The sequence below is a fragment of the Leucoraja erinacea genome, chromosome 8 (assembly GCF_028641065.1).
Source record: "Leucoraja erinacea ecotype New England chromosome 8, Leri_hhj_1, whole genome shotgun sequence".
Classification (NCBI taxonomy): domain Eukaryota; kingdom Metazoa; phylum Chordata; class Chondrichthyes; order Rajiformes; family Rajidae; genus Leucoraja; species Leucoraja erinaceus.
The window spans coordinates 4,958,515-4,981,836 of NC_073384.1; the positions used below are offsets into that span (position 1 = coordinate 4,958,515).

General features: G+C 44.3%; 1 protein-coding gene across 11 annotated transcripts in view; it reads left to right on the forward strand.

Moving 5' to 3' along the window:
* Positions 1-23,322, forward strand: part of LOC129699267 (protein sel-1 homolog 1-like) — a 51,556-nt gene that overhangs the window by 26,534 nt on the left and 1,700 nt on the right. For 6 of the 11 annotated variants that reach the window (XM_055638904.1, XM_055638896.1, XM_055638901.1 and 3 more), the window contains 10 exons: positions 1,888-1,944; positions 5,608-5,676; positions 8,072-8,149; positions 10,356-10,418; positions 10,890-10,977; positions 11,076-11,224; positions 13,058-13,223; positions 13,323-13,397; positions 21,100-21,272; positions 22,496-22,624. In XM_055638904.1, the coding sequence (XP_055494879.1) occupies positions 1,888-1,944; positions 5,608-5,676; positions 8,072-8,149; positions 10,356-10,418; positions 10,890-10,977; positions 11,076-11,224; positions 13,058-13,223; positions 13,323-13,397; positions 21,100-21,272; positions 22,496-22,624 (1,047 nt within the window). Of the gene's footprint in view, positions 1-1,887; positions 1,945-5,607; positions 5,677-8,071; positions 8,150-10,355; positions 10,419-10,889; positions 10,978-11,075; positions 11,225-13,057; positions 13,224-13,322; positions 13,421-21,099; positions 21,273-22,495; positions 22,625-23,322 lie in introns of those variants that run through there. The other 5 variants (XR_008723811.1, XM_055638900.1, XM_055638903.1 and 2 more) reach the window with 5 other exon arrangements.

A 23,322-nucleotide genomic window follows, 5' to 3' on the forward strand; every position in this document is an offset into this window, starting at 1 on the left:
AGTCTGCCATTCAATGATCTATCCCTCCCTCCTAACCCCATTCTCCTGCCTTCTCCCCATAACCTCTGACACCTGTACTAATCAAGAATCTATCTATCTCTGCCTTAAAAATATCCACTGACTTGTCCTCCACAGCCTTCTTTGGCAAAGAATTCCACCCTCTGACTAATCACTATATCCTCTATATCCCGTAGCTCCGGTCTCACTCCGCTCTTACTCCCTATCCCCCCCCACTCGTAACAAAGACAGAGTAACAGGGGTTCACCTCTTCAACTATAGATGAGGCTCTCACCAGGGTCTCCTCTATATCCCGTAACTCTGCTCTCACTCCCCATCCCCCCACTCGTAACAAGGGCAGTGTCCCCTTCATCCTCAGCTTCCACCCCACCAGCCGTCACATACCACAGATAATCCTCCAACATTTTCGCCACCTCCAACAAATCCCGCCACATCTTCCCATCTCCTCTCCTTTCGGTTTTCCGCAGAGACCGCTCCCTCCATAACTCCCTGGTCAATTCGTCCCTTCACACCCAAACCACCCCCTCCCCTGATACTTTCCCTTGCAACCACAGGAAATGCTACACTTGTCGCTTTACCTCCCCCCGCGACTCCATCCAAGGACCCAAGCAGTCTTTCCAGGTGAGGCAGAGGTTCACCTGCACCTCCTCCAACCTCATTTATTGCACCCGTTCTAGGTGTCAACTGCTCTACATCGATGAGACCAAGCGCAGGCTTGGCGATCGCTTTGACCAACCTGATCTCCTGGTGGCTCGGCACTTCTACTACCCCTCCCATTCCAAATCCGACCTTTCTGCCCTGGGCCTCCTCCATGGCCAGAGCGAGTCTCACCGCAAATGGGAGGAGCAGCAACTCATATTTCGCTTGGGCAGTTTACATCCCAACAGTGTGAACATTGACTTCTCCAATTTCAGGTAGTCCTGTCTCCCTCCTTCCCTTCCCCTTCCCTGCTCTCCCACAGCCTACTGTCTCCGCCTTTTCCTTTCTTCTTCCCGCCACCCCCACCCCCACATCAGTCTGAAGAAGGGTCTTGACCCGAAACGTCACCTATTCCTTCGCCTCATAGATGCTGCCTCACCCGCTGAGTTTCTCCAGCATTTTTGTCTACCTTCGATTTTTCCAGCATCTGCAGTTCTTTCTTAAACTCTGACTAATCACCCTATGACTAAAGAAATTTCTCCTCATCTCCTTCCGAAAAGAATGTCCTTTAATTCTGAGGCTTTAAACCTCTCGTTCTAGACTCTCCCACTATTGGAAAATCCTCTCCACATCCACTCTATCCAGGCCTTTCACTATTCTGTACGTTTCAATAAATAATAATAATAATAATAAACTTCATTACAGACTCGAGGTCCAGACAAGGGGCAACATTACATTAAAAATGCATTGCATATTAATATCATAAAATACATATAAAATCTTAGTATATCACTTATAAAAACATCATCATTTATATTAAAAAAAAACACAATACATAAGTTAAAAATCCAGATTAAAAGAATGATCAATGTCCTACAACGAGACAACGATACCAGTGTCTCCACAGCTGGGATTCGTAGCGTGTAGTGCTAACCCTTATGTTTGACAAGGCCACAATAATCACATTTTTAGAGTCATTTATCCTGCAAATGAATTTATACATGTGATGTCTTAGGATAGCTTCTAAAGTACTGACTCCTGCAGCCACAAACAAATTACTGGCAGTGAGTTCCCCTCCCTCATTCTTCTAAACTCCAGCGAGCACAGGCCCAGTGTGGACAAATGCACCTCATAGGTTAACCTACTCAATCCTAGGATCAGGATTTGCATCTTCAGATAACTCGGTTTGCCTTTCTAGATGATTGCTGATTAAAACATTTACCCTTTCAGGTTGGTCTTGGCCAGCTCCATCTGACAGGTGGCAAGGGAATAGAACAAGATTTTAAAGTAGGTATATTCTAAGGAACAGTTATTTGGAAGCTATGGTAGGGCTGATTGATGATCGATTAAGATTACCAATGTCTTTTGGAGGTCGTAATGGTACACTTGAAAAGAAAGCAATTTAACTGTCTATTAGACTGGTGTGAAATAGAAGCAATTTGTAAATTACTGTCTTCCTTTGCCCTTAGGTCTCTGTAATGTTAAAGCCCTGTCCCAGGGTATGAGTTTATTCCAAGAGCTCTCCCGAGTTTGCCCTGATTCGAACTCGGAGATTTACGTTAATGGCCGCTCGTCGGTACTCGGGGCTCTCGTGGCCATTTTTCAACATGTTGAAAAATCTTCATGCGTCTTCCCATGTTTACCTGCCGTTAGCGAGTCTTCCCGAGTACCTGCCGTTAGCGCTAAGAGACGTCCCCGAGCTCCGACGTACCCGCTACGTTCATTCTCCGTGCTTACCACGAGTTTGATTTTTTTTAAACTCGGGAGAGCTCTTGGAATGAACTCGCACCGTGGGACAGGGCTTTTATACTTTCAAAGCAGGAAAACAAACTATTCTACCCAGCTTTTCAAATCTGGAAAAAATAAGCGCTGGATTAACTCAGCAGGTCAGGCAGCATCTCTGATAAACATGGATAGGTGCCGTTTCTCCAACCTAAAGAAGGGTCCCAACCCGAAACATCACCTATACACGTTCTCCAGAGATGCTGCCTGACCCGCTGAACTACCCCAGCACTTTTTATCTTTCTTTGTAAACCAGCGTCTGCAGTTCCTTGTATCTACATGTCAGTTGTGGGGTATTGTTGTGTGTAAACGTTCTCTCATCACCTACATCTATGCCCATTAACGCATCGCTCTAAGCTTTTCTCCCTCTATCTGGCTTCCTCTCTCAATCACTCCTTACACCGACAAATGTGTCTTTCTGAAAATAAGGGAGATTCTCTTGAATTCTCGAACATTACACCTCTCAGTGTTATTAATAATTACATACAATATGATTCGGATCTATTTTCTATAGTTGTTGTTCGTGCATCTAATCAAACTTTTGCCCTTGCGCCCTGTCATTCCGCTTTACTGAGAAACCAGTGTCTTTTATGTTGGGAAGCACCACCTCCTTCTGACGGGAAGAAGTGCTTTCCTTGACCATCTTCAGGGAAATGAGACCAGAATATGTAGCACTTATCACAGTTCATTTTCTGAGTTTAGTTTAGTGTAGAGATACAGCGCGGAAACAGGCCTTTCAGCTCCGAGTTTATTCCCTTAGCTCTACAAGGAATAACTTGTATTTGTACAAAACATTTTCTGCACTTGTGTCATCCCAGTTAGTCAAGACAATTAAATTACTGTTACAGCAGCTTCTCATGTAAAAAAAAAATGCAGCCTCCAATTTGTACACAGCAGAGTGCCTTAAATAACAAAAAATGAGATCAATGGCTAATTACTCTGTTTTAATTGCATCAGTTGAGAAATAAACTCTGGGCAAGACATCAGAAGAATGCTTTGCTTTTCTTTTGAATGGGGCTGCAAAGTATTCTATTTCCTCCAGAACAAAGAGTTTAATTGAATGTCCCGTCCCATTAGCTGCAATTCTGCCCAGCACTCACTTGATATCACATCAGAATGTTAGCCGAGACTATGCAGTCGGACTCGATGGAAATTGAATCCAGACCCTTTCTCTCAGAAATGAAAACTTTTAACGATTGAATGAAATTGTTGCAAATTGCAGCTGGTGCAAAATATGAAATTGGCAGCTTAAAGTTGATCACTGTGTATTTAAGAAATAATGAAAACCGAGTGTGGGTAAGATTTATCAAATCTTGCACTGTTAATGGCAGCAACAACTTGAATTGCTGACTATCCACACATATAGGGTGGTGGGTGTATAGAACAAACTGCCCAGAGGAGTTAATGCTTAATGATTACATTATCAACAAAACTGACACCAATTCCCGTAAGAAGATGTTAGAACAGATGATCATAAGCTTGATTAAGGAGGTTAGAACATAGAACAGTACTGCACAGAGACAGGCCCTTTGGCCCACAACGTCCGTGTCAAACATGATGTCAAGACCAACCCTTACCTGCCTGCACTAAATCCATATCTCGCTATTCTCTGTAGACAATAGACACTAGGGTGCAGGAGTAGGCCCTTCGAGCCAGCACCGCCATTCAATGTGATCATGGCTGATCATCCACAATCAGTACCCCGTTCCTGCCTTCTCCCCATATCCCATGACTCCACTATCTTTAAGAGCCCTATCAAACTCTCTCTTGAAAGCATCCAGAGAACCGGCCTCCACCGCCCTCTGAGGCAGAGAATTCCACACTCACCTCTCTCTGTGTGAAAAAGCGTTTCCTCATCTCCGTTCTAAATGGCTTACCCCTTATTCTTAAAACAGTGGCCCCTGGTTCTAGACTCCCCCAACATCGGGAACATGTTTCTTGCCTCTAGCGTGTGCAAACCCTTTATAATCATATGTTTCATTCTATCCATATAGGATATCCATGTGCTTATCGTACCTGCCTCTACCACTGTCGGTGTAAATAAATACATGCCCCGCACATCTCCTTTAAACTTTGACCCTCTCCATCCTGGGTAAATGAATGTCTACCCTCCCTCGGGTCTCCCCGCAATCTCCGGTGTTCCAGAGAAGACAATCTATCTGTCCAAGGTTTCCTTGTACATAATTGCCTCTAGTCCATGTATCATTATGGCAAAACCACCAATGCACTCTTTTCAAAGCCTCCAACTCCTTCCAGTACTGGAAAGGCCAGAGCTATGGGGAGAAGGCAGGAAAATGGGATTAGGAGGAAGAGATCGACTATGATTGAACCGCAGAGTGGACTCGATGGGCCGACTGGCCTAATTCCACTCCTATAACTTGTGAACTATATAATTTCTTAAATGAGAATGAAATAGGGAGACAGAGATGAATGGGAGGAAAGGCTATATCTTTGGGCTTCAAAAAACTGAAGGCACAAACGCTGACTATGGAGGTGTTAAGGGCCTGTCCCACTTTCACGACCTAATTCACGACCTCTGCCGAGTTTGTCCTTGACTCGTACTCGCAGCATGGTCGTTACGAGGTTATAGGAGGTCGTAGGTAGGTCGTAGGTAGGTCGTGATGCTAGTCATGGGTACTCGTGGCATCAAGTAGGTCTGGGCGTTTTTCTAGCCTGATGAAAAATGTCCACGAGTAAAAAAGGTCGTGAAAGTGGGACAGGCCCTTTAGGCAACAATAACAGCAATATAGAAGACACATCTGAGCTGTACCACCCAGGAGATCTAATTTCCAATCTGTAAAAGATTCAGAGAGTGTCAAGTGAGGAACACCCAGGGAGTGTTAAATTGCTTCAGTTTTTTTTGTTATGATAAGGAGAGAAAAGTCAGCAAGAGTCCTCTCTCTCCCTCCCTCTCCAGTCGCCATCCACAGATCCTCATTGGAAAACGAACCTGTGGAATAGTGGGTGACCAACACTTGTGGAAATGTGCACATCAGTGCCATTCAGAGGAGAGGAAGATGTATGCAGTGAAAAACACGTTTATAATGTCATATTCCAGCTTCAGGATTCACTTATTTTATAAGACAAAAAGAAATGGAATTATAAATCATCTTTTGAACAATATATTCATAATAAACTTATTAACTGATATTCCCTTTTTTCCTCCAGAAGGCTTTCTACTACTTATCAAAGGCTGCAGAAGGCGGCAGTGCTAATGCCTTGGGATTTTTGGGGAAGGTAATCGTGTTGAAAAATTTGATGATGATTTGGTCTTTTGTCTGAATAAATTTATCCTTTTTGTTCTCAGTTTAGATTAAAATCATTTCAACTTGTTGAGGTTTTTTTTTTAACGTTTTGATCAATTAATTGAATTAGACAAGTAATGTGTAGACTAAAGATATTTGAACTGATTGTACTTGCTTCTGATCCATGTTTAATCTGGGCAATCTGCGTATGGTACGTGTAAGAAGAAACTGCAGATGCCGGTTTGCACCGAAGATCGACACAAAATGCTGGAGTAACTCGGTCAACCTCTGGGTAGAAAGGGTGGGTGACATTTTGGATCTCGTCCCGAAACATCACCTAATCCTTCTATCCGGAGATGCTGCCTGTTCCACTGAGTTGCTCCAGCATTTTGTGTCTGTCTGTGTATGGTATGCCTGCCTTCTTCTTATGTTCCGGTAGGCGGCGCGACTCTCGTCAGTAGCGGCCTCTGCAGCCCGTCCGCGTTTTTATTATTTTTTGTCTATGTTTCTATGTAGTTTTTGTTATTTTTTGTTGGGGTGTGTGTGTGGGGGTGGGGTGGGAGGGAGGGGGTAACTTTTAAATCTCTCCCTGCACGGGAGACCCGACCTTTTCTTGTCGGGTCTCCGTTGTCGTTGGGGCTGCAACGAGGAGCGGCCTCCAACAGGAGAAGACCAGGGACTCTGGTGCCGACGACTCGCCGTCGCGGAGCTGGCCGAGTCCAGAGCGGGTGGAGCGGTGGTGGAGCGCTGCTGCTGCTGCGGCCCGACCTCCGGAGATTCAGAGGCTGCAACTGCAGGTCTGGCGGACGGCAGCACCGGGAGTCCGCGGGTCCCTGGAGAGAGACCGCTTTTCAGGGCTCTCGCAACGGCGACTTCTCCCGCCCGAGTTGCGGGGTTGAAGAGCTCCTGGAGCGGGGCCTGACATCACCGCCCCGCGTGGCTTGGAATGGCCGCGGGACTCTGCGAGCGCCCGCCGGGGGCTCTAACACCAAGACCCGGTGTGCGACCTTGCATCACCCGGCGTGGCTTTAATGGCCGCGGGACAATCGCCATCGCCAGCCGGGGGCTTTGACTTTGACTCTGACATCAGGGGGGGGGGGGGGAGAGTGCAGTGGAGAGATAAGTTTTTTTGGCCTTCCATCACAGCGATGTGATGGATGTTTATGTAAATTGTGTTGTGTCTTGGGTCTATTTGTTTGTAATGTATGGCTGCAGAAACGGCATTTCGTTTGGACCTCAAGGGGTCCAAATGACAATTAAATTGAATTGAATCTTGAATCTTGAATCTTCTTCGGGTATGTCATTGAATATAATATATACCTGGGGTAGATTGCCAGTTGAAATAATGCATCAGCCATCGGAGCACTTTCAGGAAAGCAACAGCTAAAGTAATGGTTGGGATTTCCTCATTCACGCAAGAGTTCCAAAGTTGTCGGTAATTGTATGGATAAATGTCAGATTTCCCAGACGAAATTGTGTGAAAAATTCAGGGACTCGTTAAATCTTGGGATGCTCAGGAGATCAAAATGGGAAGACTGCAGATCACATAGAATGGTGAGCCCAAAGGATGGAATTAAAATAAAGACTGAGAATCAAACAATAACTTATCCAGAAGTTAACATAGCAATGGAGTCAAGAGTGTTTTATGATATGATATGATATGATATAACTTTATTTATCCCAGGAGGGAAATTGATCTGCCGACAGTCATAAAACACAAAAGGCATGAAGCATGAAATTAAAGTGACGAGTGGATAGGATTGGAGATGTGGAAAGATTGGGGAAGAGGGCCATCTTGGGCTACAATACCATACGGAGATGATCGGGACGTGATGCAGAGTAGAACTTAGTCAGCCTTATTTTTAGTGACCTCCTGTTTGCAGAGAATAGAACACGAAAAGGACAGCCTGGAATACAAGTTTAGGTACAGAGCAATGGGCACATTAGATAAATTAGCTCAGTTGAATTTGGGGAAAAAACTAATTACAGAGGCAGCAGACCAAAGTGCTTGATCTTTTAGGCTGATAGGCTGCAAAATGGTAAGTAAAAAAAAAAATGTCTCACTGTCTTGCACTTTAAGACCATGACTTACATGGTCACCATGTCTCCTTGCCATAGAGGGAGTACAGAGAAGGTTCGCCAGACTGATTCCTGGGATGTCAGGACTTTCATATGAAGAAAGACTGGATAGACTCGGCTTGTACTCGCTAGAATTTAGAAGATAGAGGGGGGATCTTATAGAAACTTACAAAATTCTTAAGGGGTTGGACAGGCTAGATGCAGGAAGATTGTTCCCAATGTTGGGGGAGTCCAGGACAAGGGGGTCACAGTATTAAACTTCTTTCAATTAAATGACTATTTCTTTGAACGCAACTTTGTTTTTTTAGATGTACTCAGAAGGGAATGAAGCCGTGCCTCAGAGTAACGAAATTGCTCTCATTTATTATAGAATGGCAGCTGAGAGGGTAAGCTTCGCAAATAACTCGTTCATAAATATACAATTCAGCTTCATATCTGATGTCAACAAAACCCGATTGTCAACTTCCAAATTTATGTCTCCAAATATCTGAAATTGTAACCAAAAGAAAAATATCAATAAATATTGAAGATAGATGCAAATATTGTGTGCAGTTTTAGCAATAGACAATAGGTACAGGAGTAGGCCATTCGACCCTTTGAGCCAGCACCGTCATTCAATGTGATCATGGCTGATCATCCCCAATCAGTTCCCCGTTCCTGCCTTCTGCCCATATCCCCTGACTCCGCTATCTTTAAGAGCCCTATCTAGCTCTCTCTTGAAAGTATCCAGTGATCCGGCCTACACTGCCCGGCAGAGGATTCCACAGGCTCACAACTCTCTGTGTGAAAAGTGTTTCCTCGTCTCAGTTCTAAATGGCTTACTCCTTATTCATAAACTGTGGCCCCTGGTTCTGACCAACTACGACTAGCTACGAGTGGAAAATGATCACATGATAAAATGATGTCATGTTTGCAGTTTTTTTCTCGGGCCAGTTACCGACCTACGACCTACCATCACGACCTACAACGACCTACCTACGAGTAAAAAGTATCAATTTATTCCATGCCGACCTTTTTTTTACTCATGGACATTTTTTATCAGGCTGGAAAAACGCCGCGACCTACTTGAGGCCACGAGTTCGCGGAGACCACTCACGAGCATGAGGAAGAGTTACGAAGACCTCCTACGACCTCGTGGCGATCATGCTGCGAGTACGAGTCAAGGGCAAACTCGGCAGAGGTCGCCAATTAGGTCGTGAAAGTGGGGCAGGGGCTTTAGTTACTCCAGCATTTTGTGTCTATCTTCGGTTTAAACCAGCATCTGCAGTTCCTTCCTACACCAATTAATTGATATATCTTTTTATACATGTAGCTTACTTAATCAATCAACTTCTTTTCATTGGAACATATTTTATATATATTCTGTCCCACGTGACAAAAACTACTTATTTACGTTTGCTTCGGAAGATAGACACAAAACGCTGGAGTAACTCAGCGGTTCAGGCAGCATCTCTGGAGAAAAGGAATAGGTGACATTCAAGTCGGAACCCTTCTTCAGACTGATCCAGCAAACCAGCATCTGCTATTCCTTCCTACAAAATAATTTCTCTTTGGCTTCTCTTGACCCCTCAGGAACTTTGCAGCATTTTATTTCATTATTAATTCATATTACATTTAATTAGGTCAATCTTAATCAAAATGAATTATCTTGGAACTAATTCCATTTAATTGGGAGGGAGACAAAAATGCTGGAGAAACTCAGCGGGTGAGGCAGCATCTATGGAGTGAAGGAAATAGGCAACGTTTCGGGTCAAGACACCTTCTTCAGACTGATCCGAAACGTTGCATATTTCCTTCGCTCCATAGATGCTGCCTCACCCGCTGAGTTTCTCCAGCATTTGTGACTACCTTCGATTTTCCAGCATCTGCAATTCCTTCTTAACCATTTAATTGGGATATGTCCTTTCCAATGTATAATTCACAAAATGACTGCTTCAGTCAGCTAGGAGGTTTCTTCATACAATTGTTGTTCTTTATACACCAGAGACATTTATAAGAACCTATTCTCTAAAATACTGGCAACATTCTCAATGCTCTTCTATAAGAATCAAGATAGGACATTCAGATACCCACAGTCAGTGCTCCGAAAACATGTTGTCCATTTAATGGTATAACATAGTTAGTTTATTGTAGATCTTCATGAAAGACCTGCTGAAATCAATTCTGAAACTGTTCGAAATATGTTCACCACATTTCAAGTTTTGTGTAATTTTTCTATTTTGTTGTGGCGTGTAATGTCTTCTTAGAGTCATAGATTCATATGGCACGGAAATAGGTCCTTTGGCGTAACTCTATGCTCTGTATGCTTCCTGCAAATTCAATACTGTATCCACTGACAAGAAGCATCCTCCCACAATGAGAGGGCAGTCGTGAGCTGCTATCTACCACACTGGAGATCCTCAGTCTATCTTTAATCGGACGTCGTCTTGCACTATTTATGTTGTTCCCTATATCGTGTATCATGTACACTGTGGACGGCTCGACTGTAATCATGTATTGTCTTTCCGCTGACTGGTCAGCGCGCAACAAAAGATTTTCAATGTAACTCGGTACACGTGACAATAAACTAAACTCAACTCCTTTTAATTTCAGGACAACCCTATTGGACTAACAGGATTAGGATTAGCCTATCTTTATGGAAAGGGAGTATCAGTGGTAAGATTGCTGTTCTAAGACATCTGATATTACAAAAGAGACAAAATTATATTTTTTGCAAATCCGAGTCCCTGATGTGAAGCAGACAAAATGTTTAAGAAAGAACTGCAGATGCTGGAAAAATCGAAGGTAGACAAAAATGCTGGAGAAACTCAGCGGGTGAGGCAGCATCTATGGAGCGAAGGAATAGAAACATAGAAAATAGGTGCAGGAGTAGGCCATTCGGCCCTTCGAGCCAGCACCGCCATTCAATATGCTCATGGCTGAATAGGCGACGCTTCGGGTCGAGACCCTTCTTCAGACCAAAGATATTAAAGGAGCCCCTGTCTTTGCTTCAGACTGATGTGGGGGTGGGGGGAGGCGGGAAAAAGAAAGGAAGAGGCGGAGACAGTGGGCTGTGGGATAGCTGGGAGGGGGGGGGGTGAGGAGGGAGAAAGCAAGGATGTAAAGCATTTTTGTGTTTTATTTCAGGATTATGAAGAGGCATTAAGATATTTCAAGAAGGCAGCAGATAAGGGATGGGTCGACGGGCAGTTTCAACTGGGAGTTATGCACTATAGTAAGAGCAAGAGATGTCCTGTTTTAATGTATTGATTATAGGATGTTCACAAAATGTCTTGCCAATAGTAATTAAATATGAACTCTCTTTTATTACAGCTGGCTTGGGTGTAAAGAGAGACTATAAAATAGCCATAATGTATTTTCACCAAGCCTCTCAAGCTGGACATGCCTTGGCTCTGTATAATCTAGCTCAGATGTACGGAAGTGGGACTGGAGTGGTCAGATCCTGTCTTACAGCTGTTGAGGTGATGGAACCTGTGTGATCAATTGTAATATCAGTCCTGTAGATTTGAATGGTAAAATAACAAAGGAAGGGAATGGGTTTTGCAATCTTATTTCTTTCACAGACCCACAGTTCATTATACCATTACTTAACCCTGTGAAACTATGTTCAAGGTTCAAGAGAGTTTATTGTCATGTGTCCCAGATAGGACAATGAAATTCTTGCTTTTCTTCCACTGAAGGTGAACTAGCAAAACATTGTGTCGAATCATGGAACTGCAGATGCTGGTTTACAAAAAAGATAGAGTACTGGAGTAACTCAGTGGGTCAGGCAGCATCTATGGAGAACATGGATTGGAGATGTTTCAGCTCTGGGTCTTCTCTGGAGAACATGGAGAGGTGACAGTTAAGGTCTGGACCAACACGAAACATCACCTACCCATGTGCTCCAGAGATGCTGCCCGACCCACGGAGTTAAGGGCCTGTGCCATGGGCATGCGACTCCATGCGGCAAGTGCGACCTAAAGGGCCGGTCCCACCAGCATGCGCCCGTATGCAGCAAGCGCGACCTAACGTGATCGCTGGAGCCGTACGGCCTCGCAGGGGGCCGGTCCCACTTAGATCGCCAGAGCCGTATGGAGATGTGCGTAGCTGGTCCCGACATCGCACGGGGCTCCGAAAAACTGACCGTGTTCAAAAATGATGCGCGGCAACGGCCCGCAGCCGCCTCAACGCCGTACGTCACGCGCGAACTTCCCGCGGACTTCGCTCGCACTTCATGTCACTCACTCGACCTCCGCGCGGTCCCCGCTTCTGGTTAGGTCGCGCTTGCTGCATGCAGGCGCATGCTGGTGGGACCGGCCCTTTAGGTCGCGCTTGCCGCATGGAGTCGCATGCCCGTGGGACAGGCCCTTTACAGAGTAGACTTGATGGACCGAATGGCCTATTTCAATAAAGGAATCAAATTCAATTTCAAATTCTGCCCCTGTAGCTTATGAACTATACATTATTGTCCCTTTTTCCTCTTTCTTTGCTAGGAAACTGTGAGATCCACTTATTGGGATAGCCAATAACTGTGACCACACAGAAACATCGTTCTAAAAGCAAAAATAAGCCAATGTAGTTAAAAATCTTTAATAGCGATACTTTGGAAACGAAGGGTCTCGACCAGAAACGTCGCCTACTTCCTTCGCTCCATAAATGCTGCCTCACCCGCTGAGTTTCTCCAGCATTTTTATCTACCTTCGATTTTTCCAGCATCTGCAGTTCCTTCTTAAACATATTTATTTTAGTCATTTATAATAACAAATGTTTCTACTTGAGTAAGTCCCTTGTCACATCTTTCATTTTCGTTAATTAGTGAGAAAATACACTGTATGGTAAATATTTAGAAATGTTTTTGATTATAGACCTGCACATGTATATTTAGAATTGTAAACATGTTAGTTTTATGTGTTTTACTGGAAGTCTAAATTAGAGTGCACGATATACCGGGAGACAAAATATTGAGTCAGTTCAATAATTTATTGAAATTATATTTGGTTCTAATTCCACAGTTGAAACTGATCTTACATTTTTTTTTAAGAAGGAACTGCAGATGCTGGAACAATTGAAGGTAGACAAAAACGCTGGAGGAACTCAGCGGGTGAGGCAACATCTATGGAGAGAAGGAATGGGTAACGTTTCGGGTCGAGACCCTTCTTCAGACTGATGAGGGGATTGGAGGGGGGGGAAGAAGAAAGGAAGATTCCTTCGCTCCATAGATGCTGCCTCACCCGCTGACTTTCTTCAGCATTTTTGTCTACTTACAATTTTTTTTGATTGTTATCTTATTAAAGCTTCCCTCCCTTCTTCAGCTTTACAAGAATGTTTGTGAACGAGGTCAGTGGACCGAGAGATTCCTATCTGCATATTTTGCCTACAAGGAGAATGATATAGATTCTGCCTTCCTTCAGTATTTATTTCTTGCAGAGCAAGGATATGAAACGGCTCAGAGTAACACAGCACACGTTCTAGAATATGGTAAGTACAAAGGCAGAAGGGCTAAAATGTATTTAAAAAAGCATTATTTTATTGTTGATGTGTTTAGCATTGAACTCAGTGATATGTTTTTTTCATTAGAACAAACATCACTCAACTTAAAGATTGATTGCTATCATATGGCTCTGATATACTGGAACCGAGCTGCAGCTCAAGGTACAGATGCATACGTATATGAGGTACATGACAGAAAACTACCAGTTAATAGAGAAATATTGTTTTAATTTCATGTTATATGTCATACCCCACATGAACTGTATAAAATCATGAGAGGAATAGATCGGGCCGATGCACAGAGTCTCTTGCCCAGAGTAGATGAATCGAGGACCAGATGACAGGTTCAAGGTGAAGGGGAAAAGATTTAATAGGAATCTGAGGGGTAACTTTTTCACACAAAAGGTGGTGGGTGTGTGGAACGAGCTGCCAGAGAAGGTCGTTGAGGCTGGGACTTGCTATTCTTGCTATTGAGGGAGTGCAGCGTAGGTTTACAAGGTTAATTCCCGGGATGGCGGGACTGTCCTATGCTGAGAGAATGGAGCAGCTGGGCTTGTACACTCTGGAGTTTAGAAGGATGAGAGGATATCTCATTGAAACATATAAGATTGTTAAGGGTTTGGATACGCTGGAGGCGGGAAACATGTTCCCGATGTTGGGTGAGTCCAGAACCAGGGGCCACAGTTTAAGAATAAGGAGTAAGCCATTTAAAAAGGAGACGGGGAGATATTTTTTCTCACAGAGAGTGGTGAGTGTGTGGAATTCTCTGCCTCAGAGGGCGGTGGAGGCGGGTTCTCTGGATGCTTTCAAGAGAGAGCTAGATAGGGCTCTTAAAAATAGCGGAGTCAGGGGATATGGGGAGAAGGCAGGAACGGGGTACTGCTTGGGGATGATCAGCCATGATCACATTGAATGGCGGTGCTGGCTCGAAGGGCCGAATGGCCTACTCCTGCACCTATTGTCTATTGACTATCCCAACATTTAAGAAAAAGCTGGACAGGCACTTGGATAGGACATGTTTGGAGGGTTGGGACCAAATGCAGGCAGGTGGGACTAGCGTAGCTGAGACATGTTGGCCGGTGTGGGCAAGTTGGGCCGAAGGGCCTGTTTCCACATTGTATCACTCTATAACACTCTGGTCTTGGGTGATAAGTCCATCTAATGTTTTGCCAATAAAAATATTCCACATACTCCTGGTATATAGTAAATGGATGGGATAGGTTTGGAGGTATATGGGCCAAAAACAGGCAGATGAGACCAGATTAGATGGCATCCTGGTCAGCATGAACAAGATGGGCTAAAGGGTCTGTGTCTGTTCTGTATGACTAATGATTATAAAAAAGCAATGTCAATTGTAGGTTTATATTGACTTGGGTGTCTGATGTATTTCCAAAATTATCCAGGACCAGGGCACAAGACATATATTTTATTTGTAGTGTACGACATATATAATTCTGTTTAAATTATTTAGAGTTAATTATAGTTATATTTGCTATATTGGGTAACTTTTGGATAATATTGTATGGACTGATGGATAATTATTGTTAGCTGGGAACACAAGAGACTTTGGATGCTGGAATTTTCAGCAAAAGTGCTGGAATAGGCGGCATGGGTGAAGGGAATGAACAAACAACATTTTGGGTCGGGACCCAACATCATCTGTCCATTTCCTCGACATTGTTTTTAGTTACTGGTCTAAAATTGCAGTTGGAGGTATCAGATTCAGATTCAGATTCAATTTTAATTGTCATTGTCAGTGTACAGTACAGAGACAACGAAATGCATTTAGCATCTCCCTATATAATTCATAGCAAAACACAGCTTGCAGGTAATCAAAATTTGATTTATGGGTTTTTTTCCCCCAAGTAAAGCTATGATGCCACAAATCTATCTGACATCACTATTGTGACTAACATTCATTAATTCTGGAAATTGTTTGCCTCATCATGTAGCCCTGTATTAAAATTGGGGTAATAGATGATGAAAACATATAAGGTTATTCCATGAAGACAAAAGTAAACTCCTGATAAAAGCCTTTCATCACTCACAGAAGAAGCTGTAAGTGGTTATTTTTCTCCAGAGGAGCGTATTGTCACAATGATACATGTGATAATTGTGCTAACGTTCACATCCCTTTTCCCAGTCACTTCCATTGTCCACTTTGTTTTGTCTGCTTTATTCATATTTCCTGCCCCTAATGGTCGAAGGAACAACACTTTACTGTTGGCTAATGGCATAATTGTGTATAAATCACCAGTGAGAAAGCTCCACAAATGTATTTCTATGCAAGGAGAATGTACGACAAGAGAAGCATGCGATGAAATATATAAAAATCTGAAAGGGCACAAAGTGCTGGAGTAACTCAGCGGGCCAGGCAGCATCTCTGGAGAACATGGATAGGTGACATTTCAGGTTGGACCTCTTTCTTAGACTGAGGCTAAAAGCCTCCCACCTCTCTTTTCCGGCTTTCTCCCGGCTACTCTCAGTCTGAACAAGGGTCCTGACTCAAAACAATATCTGTCCATACTCCCCATAGATGCTGCCTGGTCTGCTGAGTTTCTTCCTCTTCTTTGCTCAAGATTCCAGCATCAGCAGTCCTTGTGCCTCCCTTATTTCTCTGTCATCTACAAGACTCGCTCTGCATACCGTGAATCGCCACCTGGATCTTGCCCAGCGTTCTTATGCCAGGGCACCAAATTATTGCCCAAAACACAAATCTGTCAGTATTTATGTTGGTATCAACTATGAGGAAATATCTGATAAAAGTTGATGGTATTAAAGGACAAAGGCATTTATTATCACATACACCAACTGGTGTAGTGAAATTTGACTTGCCATTTGCAGCACATCAATAAAAATAAGACACCACATTAAAGAATTTAACAATAAACATAAAAACCTCCTCCACAAATGGTTCCCACTGTGAGGGAAGGCAGCAAAGTCCAGCCCTATCCCTCTATGTTCACCCGTGGGCTGGGCCTATATGAGGCCTCCGTAGTCGCCGCCACGGCGGTCCGATGTTTCAGGCCCTCTCGCCGGATGATGGAACTTCGGTATCGGGGGAACACTCCTCAGAGGCTTGGAGCGTCTGGAGTGGCCGCTTCCTCCCTGGAGACCACGGCTCCGGAAGTCTATGAGCCGCGCTGGTCTGAGCTCCGACACTGGCGATCTCGGCGAGAGACCCCAGGCTCCGCGGTGTTTAAAGTTGGACACTCGCAGCCACAGCTCCTCAGATGTTGGAGTCGGCGGTCTCACCACTCCGGAGCCCACTGCACAGCGACCCGGGTAAGGCATCGCCCGCTCCACGATGAACGCTTCAGCGCTGTGTCGCCGCCGAAGCTGAAGTTCTGGCCGGTCCTGGTCCAGTCCCATTGGTAGGCCGCGAGGAAGGGGCGAAAATATGGCTCGGAGAAAAGCCGCATCTCCGACCAGGTAGGGACTGAGAAAAATAGTTTCCCTCTGCCCCCCCCACCCCACCCCACCCCACACATAAAAAGACTAGAAGACCTCCAAAACAACTCACAACATTTTTTTTTAAAAGGGTGAAAGGACTAACAGCTGCTGGCAGGGCAGCCATACTTGATGATAAATCCCAAGATCTGACAATCTACATCACTGAATATATAAAGAGCTCACTTTGGAGATAGTGAACACTCTGATTATCTTTTTCCAAAATTCTTTAGATTCTCGTATTACTCTTATAGATTGAAAGTTGAAGTTGAATAAGTTTATTGGCCAAGTAGGTACACATACAAGGAATTTGCCTTGGTGCTCAGCTCGTATCAACACGACATACAGTCTTCTTATCGAGTCCACACACAAGATTAGAAGTTGTTCAGCCGGAGCTGAACGCACTTCTCGGCATCTGCATACAAGTCAAGTTAAGTTTATTTGTCACATACACATACGAGATGTGCAGTGAAATGAAAGTGGCAATGCTCGTGGACTTTTGTGCAAAGACAAACAACCAAACTATAAACACAATCATAACACACATATACCTTTACATAATAAATAATGGAAGGAAAAACGTTCAGTAGAGTTAGTCCTTGGTGAGATGGCATTTACAGTCCGAGTGGCCTCTGGGAAGAAACTCCTTCTCAACCTCTCTGTTCTCACCGCATGGCAACGGAGGCGTTTGCCTGACCGTAGCAGCTGGAACAGTCCGTTGCAGGGGTGGAAGGGGTCTCTCATGATATTGTTGGCTCTGGAGTTGCACCTCCTGATGTATAGTTCCTGCAGGGGGGCAAGTGAAGTTCCCATAGTGCGTTCGGCCGAACGCACTACTCTCTGCAGAGCCTTCTTGTCCTTGGCAGAGCAATTCCCAAACCAGATGGTAATGTTCCCGGACAAGATGCTTTCCACCGCCGCTGCGTAGAAGCACTGGAGGATCCTCGGAGACACTCTGAATTTCCTCAATTGCCTGAGGTGGTAAAGGCGCTGCCTTGCCTTACTCACGAGTGCTGAGGCGTGTGATGCCCATGTCATATCCTCGGAGATGTGGACTCCCAGATATTTAAAACAGTTCACCCTATCCACAGGATCCCCATTTATCCTCAATGGAGTGTACGTCCTCGGATGATGTGCCCTCCTAAAGTCCATGATCAGCTCCTTCGTTTTTTTGATGTTCAAGAGGAGGCTGTTATCCTGGCACCAGAGTGCTAGATCAGCCACCTCCTCCCGGTAGGCCTTCTCGTCGTTGTCTGAGATCAGGCCCACCACCACAGTGTCATCAGCAAACTTAATTATTGAGTTGGAGCTGAACCTAGCCACACAGTCATGTGTGTACAGGGAGTACAATAGGGGGCTGAGGACGCAACCCTGGGGCGATCCTGTGCTCAGGGTGAGGGACTTCGATGTATTCCCTCCCATCTTGACTACCTGGGGCCTGGCGGTGAGAAAGTCCAGGACCCAGGCACACAGGGAGGTGTTGAGCCCCAATTCCATTAGCTTCCCAGCCAGTCTGGTGGGGACTATCGTGTTGAAGGCTGAACTGTAGTCTATGAACAGCATCCTCACGTAGCCCCCCTTCTGGCTGTCGAGATGGGAGAGAGCGGTGTGCAAGACCTGGGAGACCGCATCGTCCGTGGATTGTAAATTTCAGCATATTCAATACTATTTATGTGAGGTGAATGCATTGGCAGTTTCCAGATTCCAATGGAGTCTGCCTTGTCGCTTCTTGGGCGTGGTGGTGGAAGGATCGGTGGAAACAGGGCCGCAACGTGAACGCTCTTTCCTTCACCCCACGACATGCAGTAAACAATTAAGAATAAAACATTAAGAATAAAACATTATAAAACATTAAACATTATAGTTTAAACATGTGAATGAAATCAAATACCAGAGCAAAAGGAGGCTACAGACTTTTGGTTATTGAGTAGAGCTACTGCTCGTGGGAAAAAAAGCTGTTTTTATGTCTGGCTGTGGCAGCTTTGACAGTCCGGAGTTGCCTTCCAGTAAAGTCAGTAAATGTGGCCGCACTATTTAAGAATGGAGGTAAAATATATCTGGAAACTGCCAATGCATTTACCTCACATAAATAGTATTGAATATGCTGAAATTTATAATAAAGGGTGGGATATTAGAGCACCTGGAATAGAAACTAGAATTGAGCAGAATCAGCTTGGAATGAAAGAAAAATGATATTTGGATAATCTACTAGAGTTCTTTAAGTTGTGACAAGTTAGATCGGGGTGATCCATTGAATGTGGCGTGTGTGTGTGTGTGTCTATGTGGATTTTTATAAGACCGTTGATAAACAGGAAGTTGGAGCTAGTAAATCAACAAAGATTGAGAATCAGTCATTATGGCAGAAAACAAAGTGAGGTTATAGATGTATCTTTGCCAGGTGGGCAAGCTGAGACGAGTGGGGCACCAAGCCCGAGGCTGAGATGAGTTGGGATCTGTGCTTGGGTTGCCTACTCAAGATCTATATTCATGTAAATGCTGGAGAAACTCAGCGGGTGCAGCAGCATCTATGGAGCGAAGGAAATAGGCAACGTTTCGGGCTGAAACCCGAAGGGTTTCGGCCCGAAACGTTGCCTATTTCCTTCACTCCATAGATGCTGCTGCACCCGCTGAGTTTCTCCAGCATGTTTGCGTACCCTCGATTTTCCAGCATCTGCAGTTCCTTCTTAAACATCTATATTCATGATTTGTCTGTATTTCTGAGGGTCAACAGCATTTTACTGTCATCTACCCCAAAACAGAACAATGAAATTCTTACTTGCAACAGCACAACAGACATAGAAACATAGAAAATAGGTGCAGGAGGAGGCCATTTGGCCCTTCGAGTTTGTTTAGTACTCTGTAAAACCCATAATAAACTAACTTGTGGTGTTTAATAGCTTGTGTGGGAAGGAACTACGGATTCTGATTTAAATTGAAGGTAGCCACAAAATGCTGGAGTAACTCAGCAGGACAGGCAGCACCTCTGGAGAGAAGGAATGGGTGACGTTTTAGGGCGAGACCCTTCTTCAGACTCAATCAGTCGATGAAGGGTGTTGACCCGAAACGTCACCCATTCCTTCTCTCCAGAGATGCTGCCTGTTCCGTTGAGTTACTCCAGCATTTTGTGTCTATCTTCGTGTTTAATAGCATGATGGTTGTCTCTAGAATTTAGGAGATTGAGAGGGGATCTTATAGAAACTTACAAAATTCTTAAGGGGTTGGACAGGCTAGATGCAGGAAGATTGTTCCCGATGTTGGGGAAGTCCAGGACAAGGGGTCACTGCTTAAGGATAAGGGGGAAATCCTTTAAAACCGAGATGAGAACTTTTTTCACACAGAGAGTGGTGAATCTCTGGAACTCTCTGCCACAGAGGGTAGTTGAGGCCAGTTCATTGGCTATATTTAAGAGGGAGTTAGATGTGGCCCTTGTGGCCAAGGGGATCAGAGGGTATAGAGAGAAGGCAGGTACGGGATACTGAGTTGGATGATCAGCCATGATCATATTGAATGGCGGTGCAGGCTCGAAGGGCCGACTGGCCTACTCCTGCACCTAATTTCTATGTTTCTATGTTGTAGGGAAGAAGCTGCTCCTGAACCAGGATGTTACAGCTTTCAGGCTCCTGTACCTTCTTCCGGATGGCAGGAGTGAAATTAAAGTGTGGTTGGGATGGTGTGGGTCTCTGGTGATGCTGGCTGCCTTTTTGAGGCAGCAATTCTTGTAGATCCCTTCAATGGTAGGGAGGTTCCGATGATTCAAAATTAGGTGGGATTGCGAGCAGGGGGGGAGGAGGTTCAAGCAGATATAGCCCAGTGGAATGAGTATACTTGTTACGTGGAAAAGGTTGATGTTCCAAGGAACCTTGGTGTCCTTGTGCATGAGTCAATGACAGCGAGCAGTTTGGAAGGCAAATGATATGTTGGTCTTCATAACAAGAGGTCTTGCATACAGGAGTAAAGATGTCTTACTGTACTTATATAGGGCCTTTGTGAAACCACACCTGGAGCGCTGTGTACAGTTTTGGTCACCTTACCCATAAAATAAATACTTGTCATTGCAAAAATTCATGAGAGCAGTTCAAATCTGTTTTCCCAGAAGAGGATGCAGAGAGATTAAGTAGACTAGTACCGTCTTCTAATCTAGAGTGTGGAAGAATGGGAGGTGATCTCATTAAAAGTTATAAATTCCTACTGGACTCAACAGGCAGATGTGGACAAAGAATCGAGGATTAACGGTGACAGCGTCAGAAGTAGGGGTAGGCTTTTTAGGAATGAGACGAGGAGAAATGTCTTAATTCTTCTATTGTTAGTAAATATTAGAAACACTCACAGCACATCTACTTGTCAACATGACAATAATAAGGATTCTATGTTGAAATATTTTAATCAGACTTTAAACCATTGTCTTGCTCATTAGGATATTCATATGCCAGAATTAAACTGGGCGACTATTACTTCTATGGTCGTGGAACCAAAGTAGATTATGAAACAGCTGCAATTCACTATCGTTTAGCTGCAGAACAGCAACGCAGTGCTCAAGCCATGTTCAACCTTGCATACATGTATGAATATGGACTTGGGACAGAACAGGTATGAAGTACTCATTTCTATTACAACAATTGAAATACATTTTCAGTGGGTTGGAGTTTAATTTGAACGAGTACTTGGAATTCCCAATTACTTTATAAGCAGAAAATTTAGGATTCTGTAAAACTCACTTGCATAAACAAAGATGTTCGATATGAAGACACTAATTGAGGGATTTCGGGTTTTTTTTGTCTCCTTAAAGGGAGGAAGTTTAAAATGTTGACATCTATCTGTTCAGGGAAACTAAACTAATCCTGGATTGTCTTTGAGAAAGGGTTGGAGAGTCTGGGTCAAAGATCTTATAGCAGAGCTCTGCTATAGGATCTTTGGTCTGGGTTATCTCCATTGAAGTTGAGAGTGGAATTAATTGCCACAGACAGCTGTAGAGGCCAAGTCGATGGATATTTTTAAAGTGGAAATTGACATATTCTTCATTAGTACGGGTGTCAGGGGTTATGGGGAGAAGGCAAGAGAATGGGGTTGTGAGGGGAAGATAGATCAGCCATGATTGAATGGCCTAACTCTACTCCTAATAGTTATGAACATAAAAATCATTTATTAAAACAAAACAGTAATTGAACAGTGAGCCTGTTCAATTACTGTTTTGTTTTAATAAATGATTTTTGCTTTGCTTCTGCACGCTGAAGTGCCTGTCCCACTGTACGAGGTAATTTAAGAGCTCTCCCGAGTTTAAAAAAAATATCAAACTCGTGGTAAGCACGTAGAAAGTACGTAGCGGTTATATCGACGCTCGGGGACGTCTCTTAGCGGCTCGTAACGCTAACGGCAGGTACTCGGGAAACGCGGTAAGCTCGTGAAGATTTTTCAACATGTTGAAAAATGTCCACGAGAGCCCCGAGTACCTACGAGCGGCTATTACCGTAATTCTCCGAGTTTGAATCAGGGGAAACTTGGGAGAGCTCTTGAATTACCTCGTACAGTGGGACTGCCCCATGAGGAGTCTTTCACACAGTGGCCCAACCTGGAGTTCGAGGATCCTGGCACCTTTCCAGATCCCAGTCCAAATTGAAGTCCAGTGAACTGACTGGCATGCACTTCTATACTTAATAACCCCGCACTTCCTCCCTCATCTGCAAACAGTCAACTATGCTTCAAAATGAAATGTTCTCCTTAGCGTTGGAGTTTATTTATTATCTCAGCCTTGAGCTGATTCCAGATGTTTCTAGGAAGAAATGTTTGTTTTGTCTTGCTACTCTTTTCCTTAGGATCTCCACCTGGCCAGAAGATTCTACAATCTGGCTGCAGAAACGAGCACAGATGCATATATTCCAGTGTTCCTTGCACTTTTCAAGCTCGGAGCCATAAATTTCATCCATTCAGTTCAATACACAAATGTAAGTATCATCTATAATTGAAACAGAAGCAAATTAAGTAAGGGATAAGTAATGAAGACCAGATTAAAAAAAAAAAAAAGTTTTTTTGAAGTAAACGGGGAGGAGGAAACTAACCACTGAATAAGAGGAAGATAGACACAAAATGCTGGAGTAACTCAGCAGGACTGGCAGCATCTTGGAGAGAAGGAATGGGTGACGTTTCGGGTCGAGACCCTTCTTCAGACTAAGAGTCAGGGGAGAGGGAGACAGAGATATGGAAGGGCAAGGTGTGAAAACAGATTAAAGGGGACGATGGTCAAGGAAATGTAGAATGGTTCATTGTTAGGTGAGGGGAAGGTGACAACGAGACGTCCAGTCAGTAATATTTAATCAGCTATCTGGTACGACGCAGCATAACGATCATATTGGAAACGTATTGGTTACCTAGGAGGGCTGGTGTGTTCAGTGCCGACCCAGTCTATTGAACATCTGCAGTAATGGAGAACTATGACTTCACCAAGAACATAGTCCTCTGATTTTGGTTACAGCGGATGGTCCAGGCCAGGCTGCCAGCACCACCCCTGGCCTGCATCCCCACCTTGGTCGCCCCCAGTCCACGCCTGCCACTGCCACCATCATCATCATCAACCCTTACCAGCGCTCCGACCGTCCGTGGGCCGCAACCAATGACTCTGCCGATCTGTGCCCCAACTCACCTG